We start from the raw sequence: 26,333 nt of genomic DNA on the forward strand, positions 1-26,333 counted from the left end.
ATAAATTTGGCAGACCTATCAGAGGCGCATACCTGTACAGGCCTTTAAATGATACTTTTGGTGCCACCACTTAAGTTTTTCTCACAAGAAATCATCCAACTTTAAAGAGGTCCTATAAGGTGGATGAATCAATCTAAATCAAACAAAATGTGTCACCTGAAAAATGCTAAAAGCTAAGTGAAAATACAGTAGTTTTTTTTTTTTCAGCTACCCACTAAGCCACAGAGGCCCCTATATACCCTTTAAGTAGCAAAGTCTGATGTGATGCAATATTTTAAAAGAATTTTACATTTTTACAAAATTAAAAACAGAAATATTAAAACAGAAATAAACAAATAAAGGTACTACACTGGAATTTTTGGACCATACTGAACAAGCTACAAGTACAGTGATGTCACAGATTGTACACATCCTCTGGTCTTCTGAAAGAATCTGTGACATCACTGTGCTCTAGCCTGTTCAATATGGTCCAAAAAGTCCACCATAGTACCCCAGTCTTCATTTCTGTTTTAATCACAGTCAAAAAAAATGCCAAAAATAATGAAGACCATATTTGCAGATCAGCATGAAATAGGCTTTTCATTTTCATACAAATAATACTGAATAAAGCAGCTTAGTTTAGAGCAAGAAAAAAATAACATTATCAGTGTTTACACAGTGCTGTCATCAAATAAGCACCAAATCAGCCTGCAAATCGACTGAATCCTACTGCAAAAGAACTTGGTAAAAATTAGTTCTTGTAATCATGGGAGGCAACTCTTGTGTTATATAGCTGTAGATTTACTTCCCCTGTCAAATATCCCACACAGGAAGAGATAACAATCAGCTGTCAAGTGCAAGGAAAAAAAAAAAAAATTCTCTACAAAGTGTAATGCATTACGTCAAATCTGCCTCAGGATAAAACATCCCTCCTTTCAAATCCACACATTCATGCACCAAAACAGAACTTTAAAAACAGATGTACAATCAACACAGTCTTCTGTCCGTTTGTTTTTTACAGAGACATGAAATTCATTCATATTTTCTGCTTACTTATCCTGCTATCAGAAAACAGCATTTAGACTTTTTTTTTTTGGCTTCTTTCCCAAAATATAATTCAGGTTGCCAGTTTTGCCTAATTTCTTTTTAATCGAATAAATAATCTTGGCTTGTATTATATACAGACTTGGGTATAGGAAAGAAAAAAAATCTGAAATACATTGAAACTACCAGAATCCCAATATTTTTCACCATTTGTAAATTTTTATGTTGCCTAATGCCCAGAGCACACAGCACACAGGTGCCATCTCCCAGTCACTTGGTTTGTTCTCTGTACATGTGTATAGGGGTTCCAGCCAACAAGGGGCAGGAAGGGGTCGCTAAGGGGCAGGAAGGGGTCGCTAATGGGCTGTCTCCCACCACCATACTTCTCCTTCTGGTTAGGACAGTTACGGGGCCTGCACTATGCATGCTTGTGTTGTTGCTTTTCGTATGTAGTTTCACTTTTCAAACTACACGATGCTTTTTCTTGTTTTATATATAATGATGTATTTTTTTTAATGGACAAAAAAAACAAACAAATGTTGCTAGTGTGCGGGTAGTCGATATTCCAGATCATCTGAGACATGGATAAAAAAATCCTACTATTGGCCAAAAATATTGTTTGTTTATGCTGGACTTTGTAAGATCGGGTCTGTCGTCAGTGTTATTGGCAACATTTTCTAAACTGACTATCATTTTCTCATTATCAGAAAACCTTTCCGTTAAGCACCTGTAACATATTATATGTTCTTTGAACTGTCATAAAGATTTTAAGGTTAGCTGCGTGCACGTACAACATACTTTGCAAAAATTCCAGGATATATATATGTACACAACGTCAGAGGCAGAAGACATTTTTGGTGATGAGAGATGTCAAGCAAAATAAAAAACTATCCTGCTGTAAATATGATGCATTATGTCAGATCTATCTCCAGATAAAACATCCCTGCTTTCCAAACCACACAAATACGCACCAAAATAGAATGTTAAAAATAGGTAGGTAGAACTTGACGTATGTTTACTATAGTTCTTGCCTTGTTTTTATCATGCGCTGTGAAATTCATTCACGTTTTAACTGAACTTTTTGTCCTGCTATTAAACAAAACAACATTGTGCCTTTTTTTTCCCCCCTACATTTAATTTACGTCAACAGGTGGTTTTGTAGCTAATTTTTTACCGAAAGAAGCTTTTATAAGTTTGCATTTATCTACCTCATGACACAAATACCAATTACAGAGAAACCTGAAGCTGTAAGCCATCTGCATTCAAAACTGTTTTCTTCATTTGTGATACACCGTGTAGTGTTTTAAACCTGTCTACATGTAATAATGCACATCATGTGGCAGACTACATGTAATAATTCACATCATGTGGCAGAGCGTGTAATAATTCACATCTTGTGGCAGAGCGTGTAATAATTCACATCATGTGGCAGACTACATGTAATAATTCACATCATGTGGCAGAGCGTGTAATAATTCACATCATGTGGCAGAGCGTGTAATAATTCACATCATGTGGCAGACTACATGTAATAATTCACATCATGTGGCAGAGCGTGTAATATCGTTTCCTTTATTTACTGAGTTTCACCCAAAAGCTTAACCTGTAAAAAATGCAATTTCAGAGGCGCACACAGGCCTTATATTTGATCACAAAACTTAAGCTTTTCTGATAAGAAATTAATTAAACTTGCAAAACCCTAAGTGGCCCAATGATGAATCAATTGGAATCAAGTAAAAAGTGTCAGGTGTAAAATGTTTTTGCTTCTATACAGTAGGTGTACTCACATTCACTCATCACCAAAATTTCCTTCCACAGGTGTGAAACACTGTTGATGCCTCTGATTTTATGGAACTTTTTTGGAAATAAGCTGGGTAAATATCCGCGGGTGGTTTATACAAGCTTTTCACAAATTAGCAACACTTTTAGCAGCGACACACATCTTTTTTGAAGTTAAGCTGGGTAAATATCTGCAGGTAGTTTATACAAGCTTTTCACAAATTAGCAACACTTGTAGCAGCGACACACCACCAAAAGTTAATGTCATCTTGCACTTAAGACTTCTGATTAAGTGAACAAAACCATTTTAAAAGACAGTCAAAAATCTGACTGATCAACAGATCAGCTGACACAGCTGCTTATCACAGATAAAAATTCAAGGCAATGTCTTCACAAGCATGTATGCAATTTCACATGTGACATGTGTCACTTTTATCTATTTATTTACTTGATAAAACGTTTTATGCCATACTCAAGAATATTTCACTTATATAACAGCAACGAGGATTATGGTGGAAGGAAACTGGGCAGAACAGGGGGAAACCCACGACTATGCGCAGGTTGCCAACAAAACCTTACCAAGTACGACCAGAGAGAAAACCAGCACGCGCTGGACTTTAACTTACACCGACATCAGTGAGAGGCTTTTGGGTCACTGTGCTGCACATCCACTCTTACTGCTAGGCCATGAAGCAATAACAAGTGATAAAAAGAAAAACACTTCCTCACAACATAAGATATGATGCTACAGGTACATGTACAAATTAGACAACTTACAAATGTTGTATCTGAGGCAATGAAAGTGAAAAAGCTTCCCAGTAACGTAAGCTTTTTAAACTCTGTTTTTAGTTACGCGAGAATTTCCCTCCTTTTTCTCTTTTACAATATACATGTAACAGTAGCTCTAAGTTCAGTTAGAATGTGTTTTTAAGCGGTGTAGAATTCTTGAAATATTTTAATAACATTTCTGGAATACTACTTTATTAATTCCCACAGCTTTAGATTCTGGTTTTATGTTCACTTTGACAAGTCCACCACTAACATAGACAATCACACCAAAGGAACACGAGTCCTATTTTCGCATCCTTTTTGAACAAGTATGTGATGAGTTTTACAGAGTAGAGTAAAAACGTTCTGTTCATGCACGTACATGTATACCTTAAATGACCTAAAAATTTTATCACAAAAGAGCACTTTCAGAGTTGGTTTTGTTGATTGGTGTTTTACACCGCACTCAAGAATATTTCACTTATATGACAGCGTCCAGTATTATGATGGTAGAGCCTGGGGGAAACCCATGACCATCTGCAGGTTGCTGGCAGGCGAGCATTTTAGAAGTAAGTGACTGTACATATATATGTCATAAAATATCATCTTGGCGCTGAAGCTTTTCCTACAGCTTCCCATCAGGATATCATCTTGGCGCTGAAGCCTTTCCCACAGCTTCCCATCAGGATATCATCTTGGAGCTGGAGCCTTTCCTACAGCTTCCCATCAGGATATCATCTTGGCGCTGAAACTTTTCCTACAGCTTCCCATTAGGATATCATCTTGGCGCTGAAGCTTTTCCTACACCTTCCCATCAGGATATCATCTTGGCGCTGACGATTTTCCCACAGCTTCCCATCAGGATATCATCTTTGCGCTGAAACTTTTCCTACAGCTTCCCATCAGGATATCATCTTGGCGCTGACGATTTTCCCACAACTTCCCATCAGGATATCATCTTGGCGCTGAAACTTTTCCTACAGCTTCCCATCAGGATATCATCTTGGCGCTGGAGCCTTTCCTACAGCTTCCCATCAGGATATCATCTTGGCGCTGAAACTTTTCCTACAGCTTCCCATCAGGATATCATCTTGGTACTGAAACTTTTCCTACAGCTTCCCATCAGGATATCATCTTGGCGCTGGAGCATTTCCTACAGCTTCCCATCAGGATATCATCTTGGCGCTGAAACTTTTCCTACACCTTCCCATCAGGATATCATCTTGGCGCTGGAGCCTTTCCCACAGCTTCCCATCAGGATATCATCTTGGCGCTGGAGCATTTCCTACAGCTTCCCATCAGGATATCATCTTGGCGCTGAAACTTTTCCTACAGCTTCCCATTAGGATATCATCTTGGCACTGAAGCTTTTCCTACAGCTTCCCATCAGGATATCATCTTGGTGCTGAAGCTTTTCCTACAGCTTCCCATCAGGATATCATCTTGGCGCTGAAGCTTTTCCTACAGCTTCCCATCAGGATATCATCTTGGCGCTGAAACTTTTCCTACAGCTTCCCATCAGGATTATCATCTTGGTGCTGAAACTTTTCCTACAGCTTCCCATCAGGATATCATCTTGGCGCTGAAGCATTTCCTACAGCTTCCCATCAGGATATCATCTTGGCACTGAAACTTTTCCTAAAGCTTCCCATCAGGATATCATCTTGGCGCTGAAGCCTTTCCTACAGCTTCCCGTCAGGATATTATCTTGGCGCTGACGATTTTCCTATAGCTTCCCATCAGGATATCATCTTGGCACTGAAGCTTTTCCTATAGCTTCCCATCAGGATATCATCCAAACAAACATTCGAACACCTTTCTACACTTGACAGTCATTACCTTAAATGACACTCAATTTCGTTCATGACAAACTTCCCCATTTTTCCTGATTCTGAATGTTCTACTAATCTTAGAAAGGTGTTAGGAGGTTTGTTTGGAACACGCAATGACATTCTACTGGAAACTTGTAAGTTTTTAGCACCAATAATAATATTTTACGACATTTATTTGTCTCTAAAAATACTTTTTTGTGGGTGAAATGTTAGGGATCATTTAGGGTAGATGCAGCAAGTTGCACTCCATTGAAATACATGTACAGGTAACTGATGGAATTCAGGCTTCTTACTTAGAAATACAACCAAACGGCCTCCGATCGATTGGCCAATCAACTTGTGCGCCAATGTGGGACTGACACAACCTGGTACCAATCAACCAATAAGTCAATAAATCAACTGATCATTAGGTTGGCAAATGTCACATGAAAAGTTCAATATTAAGGAACAGTATTATCCTTTGTGATAGATAATTATTTTATGGTTATAAAAAAAAAATTAAATTTATTTATTTATTTGACTGGTGTTTTATGCCGCACTCAAGAATATTTCACTTATACGACGGCGGCCAGCATTATGGTGGGAGGAAACCGGGCAGAGCCTGGGAGGAAACCCATGACCATCTGAAGGTTGCTGGTGGACCTTCCAGTTTACGTCCGCTAAATGATTTAAAATCTCCAAATTAAAATGGAAGAAAATGCGGCACATATACATTTACAATCTTAAACCTGATAACAATATTATAACAATACCTTGATATGGCTCCGGAACCCACTGCATAGTAGTCACAACTCAGGTGAAGTTTTACAAGAACCGCATACACATGTATATATATATACACCACAAAAATAGCCAATTTAAGATTGACGGCTTATATGACAAGGCCTAGAACTGGTTTATCGTCTCAAAGTGACATCAGAGTTAGCCAATCCACACTACTGGCCCAGTGACCCAGTGGGCGCAGGCGTCTATTTCTGACAGCTCGTTATTAACAGGTGTGACTGACATGTAAAGTATACGAGTATGACCTGGTGGCATCTATATGTATATAAAATACATCGCTACGCGTGACCATATGTAGGACGAACAACTTGCTCAATGACACGCTCAAACGCCCACTCAGGCTTGACTATTTCCTTACGTGTGTCCGACAATATGAATGATTGATTGACTTAACACAAGGAATTTCCTATTTCAGTTCCACATGAATGGGAAGCTTCTTTAAAAACAGTTATAACAAATATAGACTAAAACATGAATGGGGAATGTCAATGACTCTGTCTAGACATACATGTACATGTGAATTCTGTTTACACACCTTGCTTAAGATACATACATATACTGTATATAAATACATTTGTATTCAACTTTCTACACTTCCATCACGATTTTCCAAAATGTTAGAACGAGCTGCCGAATTATGACAAGTAGAAAAATTACGAGGTAGAAAATTAAACAACAGACGAATACATAAAAAATTGCTTCCATTTTGACCTTTTCAAATGAAACACATTTCTTTAATAATGATGAAGTAATTACTGTTATGGCTATATTTTTATATATTTTAAACCTTTTTGACATAGAGTAAACTTTCAGAAGCACACAAAGGCCTTAAAATGATATTTCTGATGCCAACACTTGAGGGTTTTCTCGTTAGAAATTATTCAAACTTCACAAAAAATTCTCAAGTGTCCCTACCAGGTGGATATATCAATGAGAATCAAGCAAAATGTGCCCACTGGAAAATGTCAAACTTGGGGTGAAATACAGTGATAGACCTAAAATTTTGCATTTTTAGAAGCAAACAAAATATCATAAAATACTATTTTTGATATCGAAACAAACATTTTCCTAAAGGATACATATATCAACTTACTTGCACAGTGTACCTGTATCTTTCAAACAAACCCTAAAACACCTTCGTAATTAATATCAGTGCGACTCTGAGTCAGACAAAATGTCAAACTTTTTGAGGGCAAGATTATATGTCATTTAAGCTATTTCTTTTTGTGCATAAATTTTGACACACAATTTTAAGTTAATGAAACCACTCTCATTTTCAACTAATTTGCACATCACTTACCAAAATGTTCATTCTAATCTCAAAAACATTTGCAAGGGCTTTCAGCTAGAGCGTGACAGATCCAAATAAACGTTGTAATTAGAAAAGTTAAAGATCTGAAGAATTTCTTCAGAAGGTGAAAGGTCACATCTGAATAGGAGTCTGTGAAGTCTTAAAAAGACTTTCACGCTCGTGTTTTCAACAAGGTAACATTTTTTAACTTTTTATCTCCGTTTTCATTGTGCTGCGTGGACATGCACTAGTATGGGTCCGTTTCTTGTGAATGTGACAAGTCCACTAGGTGCTTTGATCAGCTCATGCTCTGATCACATCTAGACAAACCTTTGATGTATATCACCAGTGTGTGTATCTAACAATGCAGACAGCTTTAAAGGGATTCAGAACTGATTCTGATTGGCCGGTTTGAGAGACAGGCACGTTTTTATAAACTGAAGTCCCACTTCTCGGAAGAAATGGGTCATACTCACTATCATGTAACAAGGGAGGTAATTCTGAGCAGGTCCATTAACAATGGCATTGTGTAAAAGTTGCAGATGCACTTTTGTTTTCAGGTTGGCATTTATTTTTTGCTGTTTGCCAATTGAATGAAATTGTAGTGTGATGTTCTGGTGTGTTGACATGAAATATATCAGCAATGCTACAGGACATGGAACGTAACAAAACTCTATAAGGCAACACCTTATGAACGCAGGTCAGCATTTAAAATTTGTTGTGGCATATTTTCCTGATTAAGAAGGTTTGCAAACTTCACACATACAGGCAGAATTCAAGTCAACTCACGTGCTGTTGTTTTTAGCAGCTTTCCCTGCCGTTGTCTCGAGACTTGCCACTGCTTTGTCTCGCTCCTCTCGCATCTGCTGCACCTGGCGCAGCGCCTGGTCGCGCTCCTCTAGCGCCCGGGACTTCTCCCGCAGGACCTCATCTCGCTCCTTTAGCGCGAGTTCAAAACCTAGCTGAAGCGCCTGTGTCGGAGTCTGGTCCTCTGCACTAGGCTCTGCGAAGGGAGACAATTAATAAAGGTCAGATTTCAGGAGACTAACACTGTAGAGTGTAAAACTCCACAATCAGTCTTGAAATGAGTGAACAATAATTCACTTGCTTAGGCTGTGATGGGTATACATGCACATGAGATTTCCAATCTAAAGGGGAGGCATTACATGAGATTTCCAATCTAAAGGGGAGGCATTATTGTAAGGGGAGGCATTACTGTAAAGGGAGGCATTACTGTAAGGGGAGGCATTACTGTAAAGGGAGGCATTACCGTAAAGGGATGGTACCGGACCATCACTAACTATAAAAGGTACTGTAATTCTTCAACCATTTGGCATATTTACAAGGTGTTTATTTGTGCATATTCTGATGGCATGGTTCTTTGTAGACTCTCCAAAATCAAATTAAAAATGTGCATAAATAGCACTGAAACTTGCGCTTTCATATTTAGGTTACACGTACATGACACAGCCACTTTTAAGTGACCTGAGGACAATGATGGATGCCTTCACTACAATATGTTATATGATCATGCATGAATATATTTGTTTATTATTTTGTCCAATCCTAATGTTATACCGTGTATAGATAATTTTGATGGTTTTCAAGACTTGCCAAGCACATAAATATGTCACCAATAGGGTAATAGCCCGAACAATCAATCTCCACAAATTAGGTGATTTTTCTGTTTTATTGTTAGTCCCCCCTGTGACACTGAAAAAAAAATTTGGCCTGTAAAACAAAAATTTACATTGGTCTGGCCTCATCACTATCATGCAGATATTGACATGTACGTATCTGACAGAACTGGGTACATGTGAACAAGTAGACATGTACAAGGTAGATGTGTACAGGTAGACATGTACAGGTAGATGTGACCAAGTAGACATGTACAGGTAGACGTGAACAGGTTGATATGTACAGGTAGACGTGAACAGGTAGACATGTACAGGTAGATGTGACCAAGTAGACATGTACAGGTAGATGTGTACAGGTAGACGTGAACAGGTAGACATGTACAGGTATATGTGTACAAGCTAGATGTGTACAGGTAGACATGTACAGGTAGATGTGTACAGGTAGACGTGAACAGGTTGATGTGTACAGGTAGACGTGAACAGGTAGACATGTACAGGTAGATGTGAACAAGGTGGATGTGTACAGGCAGATGTGTGTACAAGCTAAATGTGTATAGGTAGACATGTACAAGGTAGATGTGTACAAGTAGACGTGTACAGGCAGATGTGTGTACAAGCAGATGTGTACAGGTAGATGTCAAGACGAGGAACTGTGTCAGTTCCGAAGCCTACAGAACCATACACATACAAATCTAAGAAGTTACACTCAGACTGTCCCATTTCCATGACAGCAAGAACCTAAAAACTGCCAGACACTTGCTGCCCACACGCATGCTGCCCAGACACATGCTGCTTTGTGTGGTTTTAATGTGTAAATTTCATGTATACTTCCTAGCGAGGACAGACAAGTCATTGTGTAATCACCGAGTCGGATCTGATGTTTGTGCGTGTGCGTGTAGTGCTGGGGCAGGAGGGGGAAGAGGGAGGGAGGTGAGGAGCATTTAAAGTTTGTGCGATGATGTGGAAGAAAGCTGACAATGTTTCAGTGCTGATCTATAGTGTCTGTGGTGCATGTGCACTCAGTACATTTAGGTTTCTTTGCTTGCTTCCATTTTTAATATCGTTTCCAACAAACATGTATATGTGTTACGGGTACAGGTCTTCGACAATGTTTTTGAGCAGGTGTTCGTGTGATTAATTTCATACATACATATATATATATATATATATATATATGCTTCCCCACTGAACCACCATGTCAAACCCACCAAACATGACACATTATCCGTCAATGCACATATAACAAGACACAGTACATGCCAATCTACATGTACACAATCACTGGACATGCTTCAGTCAACTGAACTTTGAGGACATTTTTTAAGTTTTCATTTTGTTGAAAATGTAGAGCTGCAAAAAACTGGCACTTTTGATGTACATGTACTTAACCCGTGCATCTATGACCAGACATGGGACTGGGACCGAATGTTACAATGCCTTACAAAAAGTATAACTTTATCAGTCAACACATAATAGTGCCTTCACAATATGCTTGAATAAACACCTTACAAACATGTGAACAGGTTGAAGAATTACAGTAAATGCAAATAATTTCCAAATGCTTCAGCAGACTAAGTTCACAATACTTCCAAAAAGTTAATTAAACATGAGTCATTCATTACACACTTTTCAGAGCCCAGAAAATATAACAGAATTATATTTCAGTTCAAACCTGACTAACGAGAAGAAGACCATGCACCTGAGCAGGTATTAAATTTTATACCTCAAAATCCATCTATCTTATATATATACATATATATATATATATATATATATATATATATATCCCGTTTACTCTTGCAAGACGAATTTGCACAATCGTACCTAACAAAGAACTCTGACAAATCAGATTATCTGAATTAAAGACTTTGGATAAGGCATTATCCAAAGGAAGTAATAGACATCAGTATTGACAAAGCAAACCAATTTGATATTTCAGTTTTAAGGACCAGCAAACCGACTTCTAACACCGATACACTTAGTTAAATCAACAAGTTGAGTTTGTCATGTTTATATATATACATGTATATATATATATTTCTAAATACACGGGAAATCCATCAATGTCTGCAGTAGTACAAATCACCAAGATATACTGTAATTATATATGTATGTACATGTATTTAGCCAATTTGAGTGATTGATTATTCAGTGTGACTATACAGTAATCTGCACTTTCATATATCTGTCCATCTACATCTAGATGTATGTTCTCAGACTTAAAGTGCTCATGGCAGTCATGTATTTGTTTATTTATTTGATTGGGATTTAACGAAGTACCCCCAGAATATGTCACGTCTACAATGGCAGTTATCTTCACTGGTAAACGAAACTGGGCAAGAGCCTGGGGGAGAATCACTGCCCCTTCAACAGGTGTGTGTGCTTAAATCTGACAAATTTCATAGGCTGACTAAATAAAGGTGAGATCAACAAGTATGATACGTACACATTGTTGGGAAGACACAGGTGGGAATTAAGTCTTGTCTTATGAACTTTCTGGTTGTAATATTAAGATTTCTAAACCCAGAATGGCCGACATAAACCATCAACATCTGGCAAGTTACTAGCCAACTTTCAACAGTACGATGCACTCCGTATTGGTATAAGGCAAGTGACCTGTAACAAATGCTGGACTGTTCATAACGATGCCAAAATCCAAAAGATGCAAGTTACCCTAAAGCCTATAAACATTTAATTACATTTCTAGAGCTTTGAATCCTATCAGCAACTACAGAATAAACTATGCTCCTAGTGCATGCAAATTTCCCCCCAGGTTAACGAGGGGAAAAAAGGCTGTTGGATTACAGCACCAAATCCTGTTTGTGTATTATATACACTGTCCCCGTCAAACACAGATAACAACACCGACACACGTCAGTAAGGCCTCACCACAAGCTGTACAGGTGACACTACACTGAATACAGGTAGACATCATCTGATTACAGGTGATATGCTCTATTCAGGAAGTGTGTGGCTAGACACTGATGTAAGAAAGTGTAACTATGATAGCATGTGCAGTGAGGCTTTGTGGGATCATCCGATTGTATCTACATGTATATGAGGAGTATGATCAAACTGGGGAACAAAGGTGGGGGGTGGGAAGGGGGTTGAGATACAGTACAAAGAGGTTTTTTATAATGAACAAAGAATATATACCGTGTATATATATATATACGGTATATACATATATGTAATTCCCAAAATCTACTGTACGTCTTAACCTGCTCTAACTATAACAATTCTGCATAGGCGAAACTGGTGATTCCTTAAGGAAAGCTAAATCAATATACATATATACATTTCCATAGTTTTGTACTTTGTTTCAGTACATCATTCAATTTCTTTTTAGCATTCATGGTTTAATGCAGCGATCAATTTCACTAACACATACATGTCAATGTCCCTACAGCGGTAATGGCATGTATACATTACACATTGCAAACACTGCACATCTGTATAAAGCCAGTTTCCGTGAACATCACGTAAATAAAAATGGTATGTATACATTATACATTACAAACACTGCACATCTGTATAAAGCCAGTTTCCGTGAACACCACGTACATGTAAGTAAAAATGGTATGTATACATTACACATCACAAACACTGCACATCTGTATAAAGCCAGTTTCCGTGAACACCACGTAAATAAAAATGGTATGCATACATTACACATTACAAATACTGCACATCTGTATAAAGCCAGTTTCCGTGATCACCACGTAAGTAAAAATGGTATGTATACATTACACATTACAAACACTGCACATCTGTATAAAGCCAGTTTCCGTGAACACCACGTAAATAAAAATGGTATGCATACATTACACATTACAAACACTGCACATCTGTATAAAGCCAGTTTCCGTGAACACCACGTAAGTAAAAATGGTATGTATACATTACACATCACAAACACTGCACATCTGTATAAAGCCAGTTTCCGTGAACACCACGTAAGTAAAAATGGTATGTATACATTACACATCACAAACACTGCACATCTGTATAAAGCCAGTTTCCGTGAACACCATGTAAATAAAGATGTAACTCTGCGCCCAGTAAATTCATGTTCAACTAACAGCGTGACTGACCGGTCATACCTATGCTCAAAGCGTGAGATTCCTGAGACGCTGTACATGTCAATAAGGTACAGCATGATGTTTGAAACATACATGTACATGCATTCTGCTCAAAATCCCTGTTTTAGTCTCCTTCTAGTCCTAACCATTATGTAAAATACACAGTAATTTAGACAGGATGCTTAAATTCTTAAATAGGAACTCAAAATTTGCATCATTCACATACATGTACAACAAACGCTCAGGTAGGCACACATTTATATGTACAACAAACATTCAGTTAGGCCCACATTTACATATACAACAAACATTCAGGTAGGCACACATTTACATGTACATGTACAACAAATATTCAGGTAGGCACACATTTATATGTACAACAAACATTCAGTTAGGCCCACATTTACATGTACAACAAACATTCAGGTAGGCACACATTTACATGTACAACAAACGCTCAGGTAGGCACACATTTACATGTACAACAAACGCTCAGGTAGGCATATATTTACAAAAGTTCAGGTAGGCACACATTTACATGTACAACAAACATTCAGGTAGGCCCACATTTACATGTACAACAAACATTCAGGTAGGCACACATTTATACGAACAACAAACACTCAGTTAGGCACACATTTACATGTACAACAAACATTCAGGTAGGCACACATTTATATGTACAACAAACACCCAGTTAGGCCCACATTTACATGTACAACAAACATTCAAGTAGGCACACATTTATATGTACAACAAACACTCAGTTAGGCACACATTTACATGTACAACAAACATTCAGGTAGGCACACATTTACATGTACAACAAACACTCAGTTAGGCCCACATTTACATGTACAACAAACACTCAGGTAGGCACACATTTACATGTACAACAAACATTCAGGTAGGCACACATTTACATGTACAACAAACATTCAGGTAGGCACACATTTATACGTACAACAAACATCCAGGTAGGCACACATTTACATGTACAACAAACATTCAGGTAGGCACACATTTATATGTACAACAAACACTCAGTTAGGCCCACATTTACATGTACAACAAACATTCAGGTAGGCACACATTTACATGTGCTGAACTTTCTTAACTTCTCTTCACTTAAATCAATCATCGAATAAAATTTAATCTCAAGATGCATTTTGTCTGTACCATACATACATTTAGCATTTGTCTGCGAGTAAGTACACATGTGCAACAGCCTGTACATGTAGGTACCATGCACAAGTGAGAAGCAGCATACATGTACAGGTAAGCAAAAGCATGTGCAGGTAGACTGCATGTACAGGTAAGCAAAAGCATGTGCAGGTAGACTGCATGTACAGTACACACATGCACATGTATAGTACTCTCCTTTCTTGTGAAACTTACCTGCACAAATGAACTAAAAGTGCCTCTTTTGCACAGGTACTGTATAAACAAACACCACACATGTACATGTGTACAGGTGAAAATGCACTGATAAGTAAAGTTATCCAGCAGTACAGTGAAATCTCAGCCTATTCTACATTTACATAGTCCCAACCTGGCAATCTCTCTCTATAGTACAAGCTATCAAATTATACTATCTCTTTGCCCAGGCAGGATCAGGGGAGGGGAGGGGGGAGGGGGGTAAAGCTACTGGTTGTAATTATCTACTACAGGCACACAACCACCTCCCACTCCCACCCATGTTTTCAGGGGCCATCTCCATGAAGTCACCCCTGCCCCTGAGGCTTTCACAACAACAATACAACCTGGCTACTCAGTTTAACCTCTGAATGCACGGCTTTACCTGGAGCCTATATTGTAGGTGTAAGATTGTGTCGTGAACCGTGACATTCCGTAGTTACATGTACTACATGGTCACGCATGGTCACAACCTAGGCTCACTCCCTCACGTGACCCGGTGGATGGCACGCTAGCACAGCGCAATGACCCTGAAGCCTCTAACCAATGCACCAATGGACTCTGCCCGGTTTCCTCACCCCATAATGCTGGCCACCACCTTATCAGTGAAATATTCTTGAGTACAGCGTAAAACACCAATCAAATAAAATAATATTAACAAATCACTACTCTCTCACATGTAACTAGGGGAGTATATACAACTACATGGAAGTTAGTACCGATGCCAACAAGAAAGCAGATTAATCAAGTCGGTGTCTTTAAGAAGTAGTACATGTACACACACCTAAAAATCTAAAGTTTACACACTGAACGTACACCTGAGTATTGCTGCCAAAAGTATATTCTACTCTGAAAAACTCATGGGGAGGACAATATACAGAGCCATTTTAGTTATTAAAACATTTGGGCTCCCAAACTGTTGGACACCCAAAGCTACCATGAATAAAAAATGACCTTTTACCAATGAAAATTTAAATTTTCATACAAATATCTTTCATTCAGACTTAAAGCACAGCAACAATGAAAAAAAATGACGATTTACTAATAAAAATTTAAATTTTCATACAAATTTCTTTCCTTCAGACATATAAGCTCGCAGAAAGCATCATTTTAATTTGAATTGTGTAACTAATAAAATGACTTTTAAGTCTGGAATGAGAATCTACTCAACCTAATTTACTCAATACTTTAACTCCTTGAATCTAAACAACAACTTTCAATGTATGGAACTTTAATTTTATAAATTTAATTATGGAAAATCAAGACAAAGTCGCACTGATGCAACAGTTAACAACGAGGCGTTATAAAAATACATATTTTCAAATTTATAATGAAAACATGTATCCTTGAATGTACTGTAGATAAAGAAATTTTCAACCCTTGGTAAATTCTTTCAAATGTCCATTTCTCTAAATTTAACATCATCTACATGTAACTCTTTCTTTTCACACATATAATCCAGAAATCAAACTGTGTAGTCAAACCCGCGGGATGGTCCACTTTACTTCGTAGGTAAAACAGACAGTGACCAGGCAAATGCTGATAATCATCTCCTCTGTCATGGGATATTCCATTGTCATTGACAACAATCTAGTCCAGCACAAAATTTACCTATCAGGTACATGTATCTGTCACAGGTCAAAGGCTAAAATTTTCATGAATCAGACAGAGCACATTCTGATGGTCTGTTCGATTACACATACAGATACAACAAGAGGTCAGAGGGAGAGGTCAGAGGTTAACAGCTCTCTCACCCAGATTAATTGGCTGGACAAGACCACCTACCTTCTTATACAGGGGTGAAAGGTTAAACAGCTCTAGCACAGGGAAGAGTATGGAATCTACCAGCGTGGAATTCAACCCTCATAAAATGCTTTCTCATGTTTACTCTAATTCCTCAACCTTTTTCAGTGAAATTTATGCACTCTTGTAATTTTATTTTGGAAAGAAAACAACATTGGTTGGGTTGAACAGGTTTTCACAAACACTATGATTTTACCAGTCTGCACAGGATACTGCTTTCAAAATATGTTTGAATAAATATGTTGCAAACATGCAAAAAGGTTGAAGAATTATACCATACGCACACAGGTCAAGGTTCGGAGGTCACTGTATTTACAGAGGGCACAAAACTATACCAGCAGCACATACAAAAGTGATCCACTTAAGATAAGAACTGTTAGCTTAAATAACCTAAAACTTCATCCACAACCAGAAAGTTGCACATTTTGCCCAATTTGACAGTTCCATTTTCTCTTTACAGAAAAGTCAAAACGGCACCAAAGGCAATATTTTATGAAAATTTGCTTCTTTTTGGGCAAAACTTTAGGTACATGTAATTCACCACATCACACAATTCCAGTCCAAAACTTAAATCTTTTTTTGTATTTTTTATACATATATACATATATATATATATATATTTTATAATAAATTGTCAACTTTTAACATACATGTAGGAGCGTAAACCTACCGTACATCTAATCAGTGCACTACGCTTAAAACACATGTACATGTAGGTGAAATGTGTCCATTTGTCTTGTTCTTTTTTTTTAACAGTGTACCATTGATAGTTTTTTGAGTGTACATGTACACATGCAGCTGACTTTTCATTCAGAGGGAAGCGGATGGTTCCACACCTGGGAGGCCAGCTTTGTTTTGTGTCTTCACAGAGCTACACCAAAATCAATAACCAATGAAAACGCAGCTGACTCGCTCTTCACACGATCAATCTACCAATTAGCACCGTGTTTACAAAAGCTGTCAAGCGAGTCATCATGTGGGTCTGTACTAGATCAAAGTGGACATTCTCTCTAAGCGCCCCTCTCACCTGAATGTCAGGTGTGGTTCATAAAGCAGGTATAAAGCCTTTTGATCACAAAGAAGCAAGTGACTGGTATAAAGCTCCACTTACAACTGACATTTAGAAATCGGACGTCCTTCATACAGATATTTATGAGCGTAATAAAGCCACTTGCATATTAAAAAGTTACTTCAATAAAGAAGCTACTTGTTTCATAGCTCTAGGTTTATAGTAGCAGCCTTTATAGAAAGATTTCAGCAATTCAAAATAGCCTGCAAGTCAATTTTACAATATTTTTTTTTTCCACATACAGTTGTTTGACAATCAAGCATTTTTGAACGATCTAAATTTGAGCCTCCATTTTGAAAGGTCATGTAACCAAACAGATAATAACACTGTCTAATCAGAATATCAGAAAGTGCTATGCCCTTATTCCGATGTGACATGAAACTGCCCGAGCGTACCAGAATACCAAGGGTCATAGATGTAATTATCTCGTTATACCCCAACAATACTGTACATGTTCAGGTGCTGTAATACATGTTCAGGTGCCGTAATTTCCTTAACCTTTGAGAAAAGGTTTACATATAAGAGAGGGAGACAACTCCAAACCAGCAAAGGACACTCTCATTCAAGTGACACAGATTTCCCAGACTCTCTGTGTTGCATGTATAGTCAAATAACTTTTAAACAACCTTCTGCTTACGCATATTTACTCGTCTGCAAAATGATAGTACAATTCAGGTATGTACGTTGTACACGTATCAGATTGTTTGTTGGCTGCATGGGGGGAGGGGTTAATATGGCTTTCAGCAATCATTTTGCCACTTCACATCACGACTACACCAGTGCTCTCTGCAGCAGACATGGATAGTATGATTTTTCTTAGCTCAGCATTACAATATATACGCGAGACTGGCTTTCTATTTGATAAATATTTTAGGGACAAAATCGTTGAGAAGGGCAGCTCAGGGTTAAAATTTCACACCCAGGGTTTAAATCCGCACATCTCTTGCTCGTCATGTGGATAACTTACATGTATAAGGCCTGAGTAGACTCAGGGTTTAAACCCTTGATTAACAATTTGTGAAGCAGACCATGTACTGTGTCTGAAACTAAGCTGGATCAAAACAAGAGTAACATTTTCATGTACACGTAGAACCCAAACTGATGCAATTCTCTCACCTCTTATTACCTGACACGCAGAGTTACCTGAGCACGTACCTGTAATCAATGCAGCTAACACCAGAAATACCTGTACACACACCTGAATAACGTCAATGCACGCCTGAGAATGGATGAACGCCAGGACGGCCAACACAGAGCCAATTTAACAGAATTCAATCCAGGTAGCTTTACACAAAATTTTGACTTTATGCAGAGCCCGGCAAAATTCAAAGAAAAATTGACCTAGATTTCAGCTGTTGGCAGAGCTACATGTATTAAACAAGGGTACAAAGTGGGTCAGTCATCCCGGGTAAGCCAGCTGAGAGTTTTACTACAGAGTAAACAGTGATATACCTGATACTGACAAAGGTGTGCAGACAGGTAGAGAGACTGGATCACCATAGCATGTTAGTGACAGTCAACACACACCTTACTCTTTGTTAGCCATCCGTCTCCACGTACCTGTCCTAATAGACGGCCGGCCGTGCCTGTCCTAGTGGACGGCCGGCCGTGCCTGTCCTTGTGGACGGCCGGCCGTGCCTGTCCTAGTGGACGGTCGTGCCTGTCCTAGTGGACGGCCGGCTGTGCCTGTCCTAGTGGACAGCCGTTCCTGTCTTAGTGCACGGCCATGCCTGTCCTAGTGGACGGCCGGCCGTGCTTGTCCTGGTGGACGGCCGGCTGTGCCTGTCCTAGTGGACGGTCGTGCCTGTCCTAGTGGACGGCCGGCCGTGCCTGTCCTAGTGGGACGGCCGGCTGTGCCTGTCCTAGTGGCCAGCCCTTCCTGTCTTAGTGCACGGCCATGCCTGTCCTAGTGAACGGCTGATATAGACAATTAATGCTATTTCAGCTTCCTGTTTTTAATACTAGCTTTTAGGATGAGAGAAAAACACGCTTGACCAAAATGGTCTCAACAAGGACTGTTAGCACAAACTCAAGAGAAGCCGCCAAGAGTTTTCACCGATGATGGAAAGACGCAAGGAATTTGATTCAAAATATTTACCATATCTCAAATTTCTGCAAAAAAAAAACATCCAGAAACACAGGAATCGTAAGCCACATCAAATGTTCAATCAACAAAAAAACATCCAGAAACACAGGAATCGTAAGCCACATCAAATGTTCAATCAACAAAAAACATCCAGAAACACAGGAATCGTAAGCCACATCAAATGTTCAATCAACAAAAAAACATCCAGAAACACAGGAATCGTAAGCCACATCAAATGTTCAATCAACAAAAAAACATCCAGAAACACAGGAATCATAAGCCACATCAAATGTTCAATCAACAAAAAAAACATCCAGAAACACAGGAATCGTAAGCCACATCAAATGTTCAATCAACAAAAAAACATCCAGAAACACAGGAATCATAAGCCACATCAAATGTTCAATCAACAAAAAACATCCAGAAACACAGGAATCGTAAGCCACATCAAATGTTCAATCAACAAAAAACATCCAGAAACACAGGAATCATAAGCCACATCAAATGTTCAATCAACAAAAAAACATCCAGAAACACAGGAATCATAAGCCACATCAAATGTTCAATCAACAAAAAAACATCCAGAAACACAGGAATCATAAGCCACATCAAATGTTCAATCAACAAAAAAACATCCAGAAACACAGGAATCATAAGCCACATCAAATGGTTCAATCACAAAAAAACATCCAGAAACACAGGAACATAAGCCACATCAAATGTTCAATCAACAAAAAAAACATCCAGAAACACAGAATCATAAGCCACATCAAATGTTCAATCAACAAAAATGCTTTGCTCACACTATACCATTCCTTGATTAACACTTCTTTAACACATGCAAATTCTTCATGGGAAATACCTATCCGAGTCATCTCAAGCCGCTAGAAATTCTACAGAATCGATCGATTTGCATCATCACCTTCTCACGTAAGACAGAACATACAGCATCACCCTTCAAATCATAAAGGATTCTGCCTCTGTCCTTTAATTATTCAACACTCTTGTCTTCTAATAACACACAAATTTATGTTTCACCCCTATCGACTACACACGTTAAACCCCAAGCACTCACTCACCTATCGACTACCATACTCTATCCGACTGTTCTTTCTAAAGCAATCACATATCAATGCCCACCCCACCATGACCCAGACATCCAATCGACATAAACCATTTTGAAAGAGGGATTTTTCCTACCACACATTCAGGGTAGCCAGCTCTTCTGAGTGGAACAAACTGCCAATCAACTTAAGAAAAACATTCTATTTAACTTTTTAAATCCAGACTCAAAAGACTTTTTAACCGACAGAATATAAGCCTCCTGAGAACACCTATATATAACACCTGAAACCTATCATAATTCACAAAGATCATAAATGTATTTATTTACGTGTTTTGTGGTTTTGCTAATTTGCGGTTTCTTGTGGAGCTGTTTTCTTTCTACCTTTTATTTGTTCTATTGTCGTTTTCAAATCTCTTATGGTACATGTATGACTATATACCTCCGCGGAACAATTTTGTACACCTATTGGGACAGAACAAATCCCCACGACTTCGAAAGGTATTTGCCTCCTCATGTACTGAACCATACAGAGAATATTACATATATAAATAAAAACAGAAGAAAAGATATGAGCTTTGTTTACAACTGTTCATAAATCCAGTAATATGGCAATCTCCTTTATTATGAACAAGAATATGCTGCCCCTCGGTCCCTAGGTTAGGCAGAAGACCAATGCCTGATACAACAGTACTGTATACAATTAAAATGTACACATTTCCTCACAATAAAATTATAAACTTTCACAAAAAGTATTTGAAAAATCGACAACAAGTAAGACTTGCAGTGACAAAGATTCATTTCCTTCAGAACCTACATTCAAGCTGAACAGTTATTAATAAACTGTGTAGGCTACTTGTACATTTATGTGCTGGCCTCTTTACTACTGCTGTAAATTAGCCTAAGAGCTGAGTCTTATAAATGCAAAAGTGGAATGGCCCCCTGACACAGGTCAATGTCAAGAGGTCATTCTCAGCACATTTGAAGGGCTAATTCATTTCAATGTTGACAGGTGATAGAAACTATAGTACTCATGCCCCCTCAGTCTATCTTAAATTCACCAGCTTTTTCAAACAGAAAACTATCAATGGCCTTTAACAGATCAAAAAGAAAAGCACACAAAGATGCAACAAGAGTTAAATGTGAACACAAGTTAACATACACCTCAACAAATGCATTTGTTTGAAATGTAAAAAAAACCATCAGCAGCATTGTGTGGATGACACGTATGTGGTTACCATGACAGCTGCACATGTGGCCAAATCTGTCCACCACAAATCAAAACTTTACGTGGAATAAAGTTGGAGTTGTAGCCCAGACACGAAATGATATCTATTTATATAGAATATATATGGAAAATGGTAGAAAATATGGTTACCATGACAACAGCGAAACTGTACAAATGTGACACATCGTCACCTGTGTATCTACATGTATGTATCCACCAAAAATTGAAGCTCTATGTGGAAAACTGTTGGAGTCATAGCCCGGACATGAATGTAGACGGACAGACAGACAAAATCCCTATAACATAATACGCTTCGCCTAGTGCCGGGGGCGTTTAAAAATAGCTTGAAAAAATCATCTTTATACAATATACCCATTCTCTTGTAGTCTTTCTTATAAAAATACAAGAAAAAAAAGAGAGTAAGAAGTTAATTAGAATCTCCGAGACTATGTACGGTTGTATCTGTGGGGACGTAAGATGTCTACCAAAGAGAAAATTAAAAGTCTACCACTATTTAGCCTTGGAATGTTTTTTTTTTTTCTTCTTCTTCTTCTTTCTCCTTTCATTTTTTCTTGACATTCCCAATTTTTCCAACCAAAATGCAAAATGTAATCATGTTTACAAAGAAATAATCGGAAAAAGGGTGAGATTGAGACGAAGACTGCTTCACTGACACTGAATATTACAACAGTAAACTTCATGGCACAAGACGCCAAATGCACATGTATGTATTCAGTCAATAAACCTGAAAAGTACCAAGCAAGTGATCAATAAAATTAAATTAATCCCTGTCAAAGAAAATAAATCTTTGTCAAAGAAAATTAATCCTTGTCAAACAGCAAGAAGATCAAAATGATTCCAGATAGGAAAATGTGTGCTAGAGCCTCTTAATATAGTATCCTTTTTTTTGCAACAAAAACCTGTTACGTTTCAGGCTGGTGTGTCTGTTACGATTTTCTGCAGGTGATCAGCCCAGAAGATAAGTACATACCTATGTGTGAGACAGAGGCATGTACATCAAACTGTATCTATTTATTTCCCCGGGAAACACACAACAATCCGCAGGTTGCTGAGGACATTCCCACATACCAAAATGTATCTAAGCAGGCTACCTGGATGTCCGCTGTAGGTATACATTTTTCATGTACATACAGTAACATACATACATTACACAAATATGTTTCTCTCCTGAACAGAAAAATGCTATAACAAACACATCACTACATAAACAAGGGTACGCAGGGCATATAGGCCAGCTTGTGTTTGCACAGTACACATGCTGTAGTAAAAGGGCCAAACATTTAATGTGGGTTGTTGTCAGAGGTGGCGCCCTAAAGCCAGGTCAAAATCAACCCAAAACCTGCTGCCACACACTACACTGGACATACAGCTTAGGTGTGCACAGGACAAAGTACACCAGTCAAGTGTTTAATAGCAATATTGCTTAAATTCTAATGATAGCTTCCTTGTACTTATTTACATGTATTTGTTTATTTGATTGGTGTTTTACGCCATACTCAAGAATATTTCACTTATACGATGGTGGCCAGCATCATGGTGGGAGGAAACCGGGCAGAGCCCGAGGGGAAACCCGTGACCATCTGCAAGTTGCTGCTAGACCTTCCCATGTACAGGTATTTAGGTTTCATTGATACTGTCTATTCTATAGTCTCTATATATATGAGAACTTGTATATAGAACACTGCACGTAATGAGATCAATTCTTACATTCAGTGAACATTTATACAAATCCTGCATGAGAAACCTGATGAATTTTCTTGACAAAATGAATTTTTCACATCTATTCAATGTACCTAAGTATCCTGACTGTTAGCAGAGCTCTGTAACTACAACATTACATATGATTAAAGTGCATGGACACATGAACATGTAGCACTCCAACTGATCATGAAGCTCATGGACACATGAACATGTAGCACTCCAACTGATCACAAAGGCATGGACACATGAGCATGTAGCACTCCAACTGATCATGAAGCGCATGGACACATGAACATGTAGCACTCCAACTGATCGTGAAGGCATGGACACATGAGCATGTAGCACTCCAACTGATCATGAAGCGCATGGACACATGAACATGTAGCACTCCAACTGATCATGAAGTTTCAAATCCTGATCTGCCTTGTTACATGTAAATGCACATAACACAAAGGCATGCTGACAGCACAAATATACCACATGCAAACATTTGGAAAAGTTGAACTACACCTCTGCCAACCTGAAGTTGCCAGGTCAATGAGCCAGTTTAGGAGTGCACGCCAGTTAGGCCGGAGTCAAGGGAGTTGACACAACACTGACTTGTCATGTATACAAACAACAGGCTGCTGTCAAACACAGCACACATAAATTTGACTCAATCCTACTAAAACAATTACCTGTGGCTTGACGACTTGATTAGCTTAAAATACACACCTTTGGACAGTAGCTCGGGTAGCTGTGTATGCAGTCTAGGTAAATTGCCAGCTCTGTGACACAGAGCAGAACCCAAGCTTCTTAACTGATCTACATAGCCTAAATCACCGTCAGCGTGGGTATATAAGTGGTGATGGTAAATCTCGACCCACTAAAATCCAGGTAAAGACAGGTAAAAACTGTGGAGGTGACTGGATTACAGGTAACCTACATGAGTCTGAGAGTAGTGTAGCTGGTGTCTCTGGGTTGTCACTTGTTACCTGTCCAGCATACACGTATCCGAGTCAGCCTTAGCTCTGTCCTACACACACACACAGGTAAGCTGTGACAGCCAGGCCTATAGCTTACTACACACAGCTGAGCTTATACAATGACCCAGATCACAGGTATAAACAACGGTGTATGCCAAGCAGCCACAGTGTCACAGACGGCCTTATTTATAACCTGGTGAGCTCTGATCAGGTTACATGTGCACAAGAGGCTTCGTCACGAATTCGCAACGACGAACAACAGACATGATCAAGGATTACACTCAAATCAACCACTTTTTCCCTGTGATTACCTAAGCACTTACAGTGTCTGGAAGAAACCACAGACCTTGGGCAAATTACTGAGAAACTTTTGCATGTGCCTTACATGTATAGGTAAGATCACCATAATGGTGAAAGCCAAGTAGTCTTTAACAACCGTTTATTGTCACTATGACCCCACAAGCAGTGTATTCGTAATTCTTCAATAGTCTGTGCGAGCAATATTTTGAAACATTCTCAGAGAACTATGGGGTGTGGAGAAATAATTTGCACAGTTTCGTGAAGCTAGCATCTTTAATGACACAAATCAGTCTCTTAATAACTGCATGCAAAAATTCCTCGGAAAAAAGTGCTTTAGTGGTTGAAAAGATTATACACAGTCTATACAGCGTGTGTTGCCTCAGTTGGGGAGTTTCAAGTTTGAACTCTTGTTAAAGGTAAACACAACCCTGCCCTATCATGAGACTTGTGAAAAATGTTAGGCAACCTTTGCTAACATTAATTTACCCACCACTTATCTCGCCGTGTTCCAGAAACACAAATGCCACCTATTACTACTTCCCAATTTTCTCCATTGTTCATCTACTCTAAATTACATTTTGTGAACACCCATACTATAGTAAATGTGATCAACAATGATTGCCTGACATTTTTGACAAGTCACATGATACAGTAGGGCTTTTTCTACCTCTACCCATAAAAGAGTCTGAACTTGAAACTCCCATATTCAACACTAATGCTGAATATTTATCCTGGATTCTGATTTGGACTGTGTGTATTTAGCATGCTGAGGACACCAGTCTGAACACCATACTTGACACCCATTCAAGGACAGAACTGAAATACACAAGCTGTATTTCCTATACATAGATGTTTACCGCCTCCCGATTTTACATGACATTGCGCCACATTGTCTTTCGAAAACTCCTTACCAAATTTACCAATTTTCCATATCTTTGTCATGAGAAAAAAGTCTTTGTGAGCACAGTAGGGTGTCTCCAAGACAATGAGACACCCTACAGGCCAAAGCTTTGGTAATGAGAGTTGAAACCATATTCATTCCAAGGATATGGAAGTCATTTTGCCTATAGAGTCATTTTAGCTCTGGAAAATGTTTGGGAGCTCAATACACCCAAACACACCCAAACCAAGGGGAGCTCAACGATGCACCCAAACTAAGGATAGCTCAACAATGCGCCCAAACTAATCAAACTGTATTAAAATTAACAAGTGGGCCTAACAAAAATATGGTTTATCAATAAAAAGTTGAGTTATTATACAAATTTCTTTCATTCGTAGACTTTAAAACTCTCAGAAAGTATTGTATTAAATTATAAAATTTCTTTATGCAGTCACAATGTCACCTTTATGGTTTGGGATCAGAACTTTCAGGGTTTTTTTCCCTACATATGGCCCCAATTCCATCACATGATATTTAAATACAGAGGATGTAATCTCACATGTTCACAATTCTTTTGCTTACTTTTTTTGATCTGTTTCAAAATCT

At 38.5% G+C, this 26,333-nt stretch overlaps 1 protein-coding gene across 1 annotated transcript in view; it reads right to left on the reverse strand.

The window, feature by feature from the left end:
- Positions 1-26,333, reverse strand: part of LOC135463004 (tight junction protein ZO-1-like) — a 102,863-nt gene that overhangs the window by 62,026 nt on the left and 14,504 nt on the right. The window contains exon 2 of the mRNA XM_064740324.1: positions 8,266-8,479. Coding sequence (XP_064596394.1) covers positions 8,266-8,479 — 214 coding nt within the window. The remainder of the gene's footprint in view (positions 1-8,265; positions 8,480-26,333) is intronic.

This window comes from Liolophura sinensis, chromosome 2 (assembly GCF_032854445.1).
Source record: "Liolophura sinensis isolate JHLJ2023 chromosome 2, CUHK_Ljap_v2, whole genome shotgun sequence".
NCBI classification, from domain to species: domain Eukaryota; kingdom Metazoa; phylum Mollusca; class Polyplacophora; order Chitonida; family Chitonidae; genus Liolophura; species Liolophura sinensis.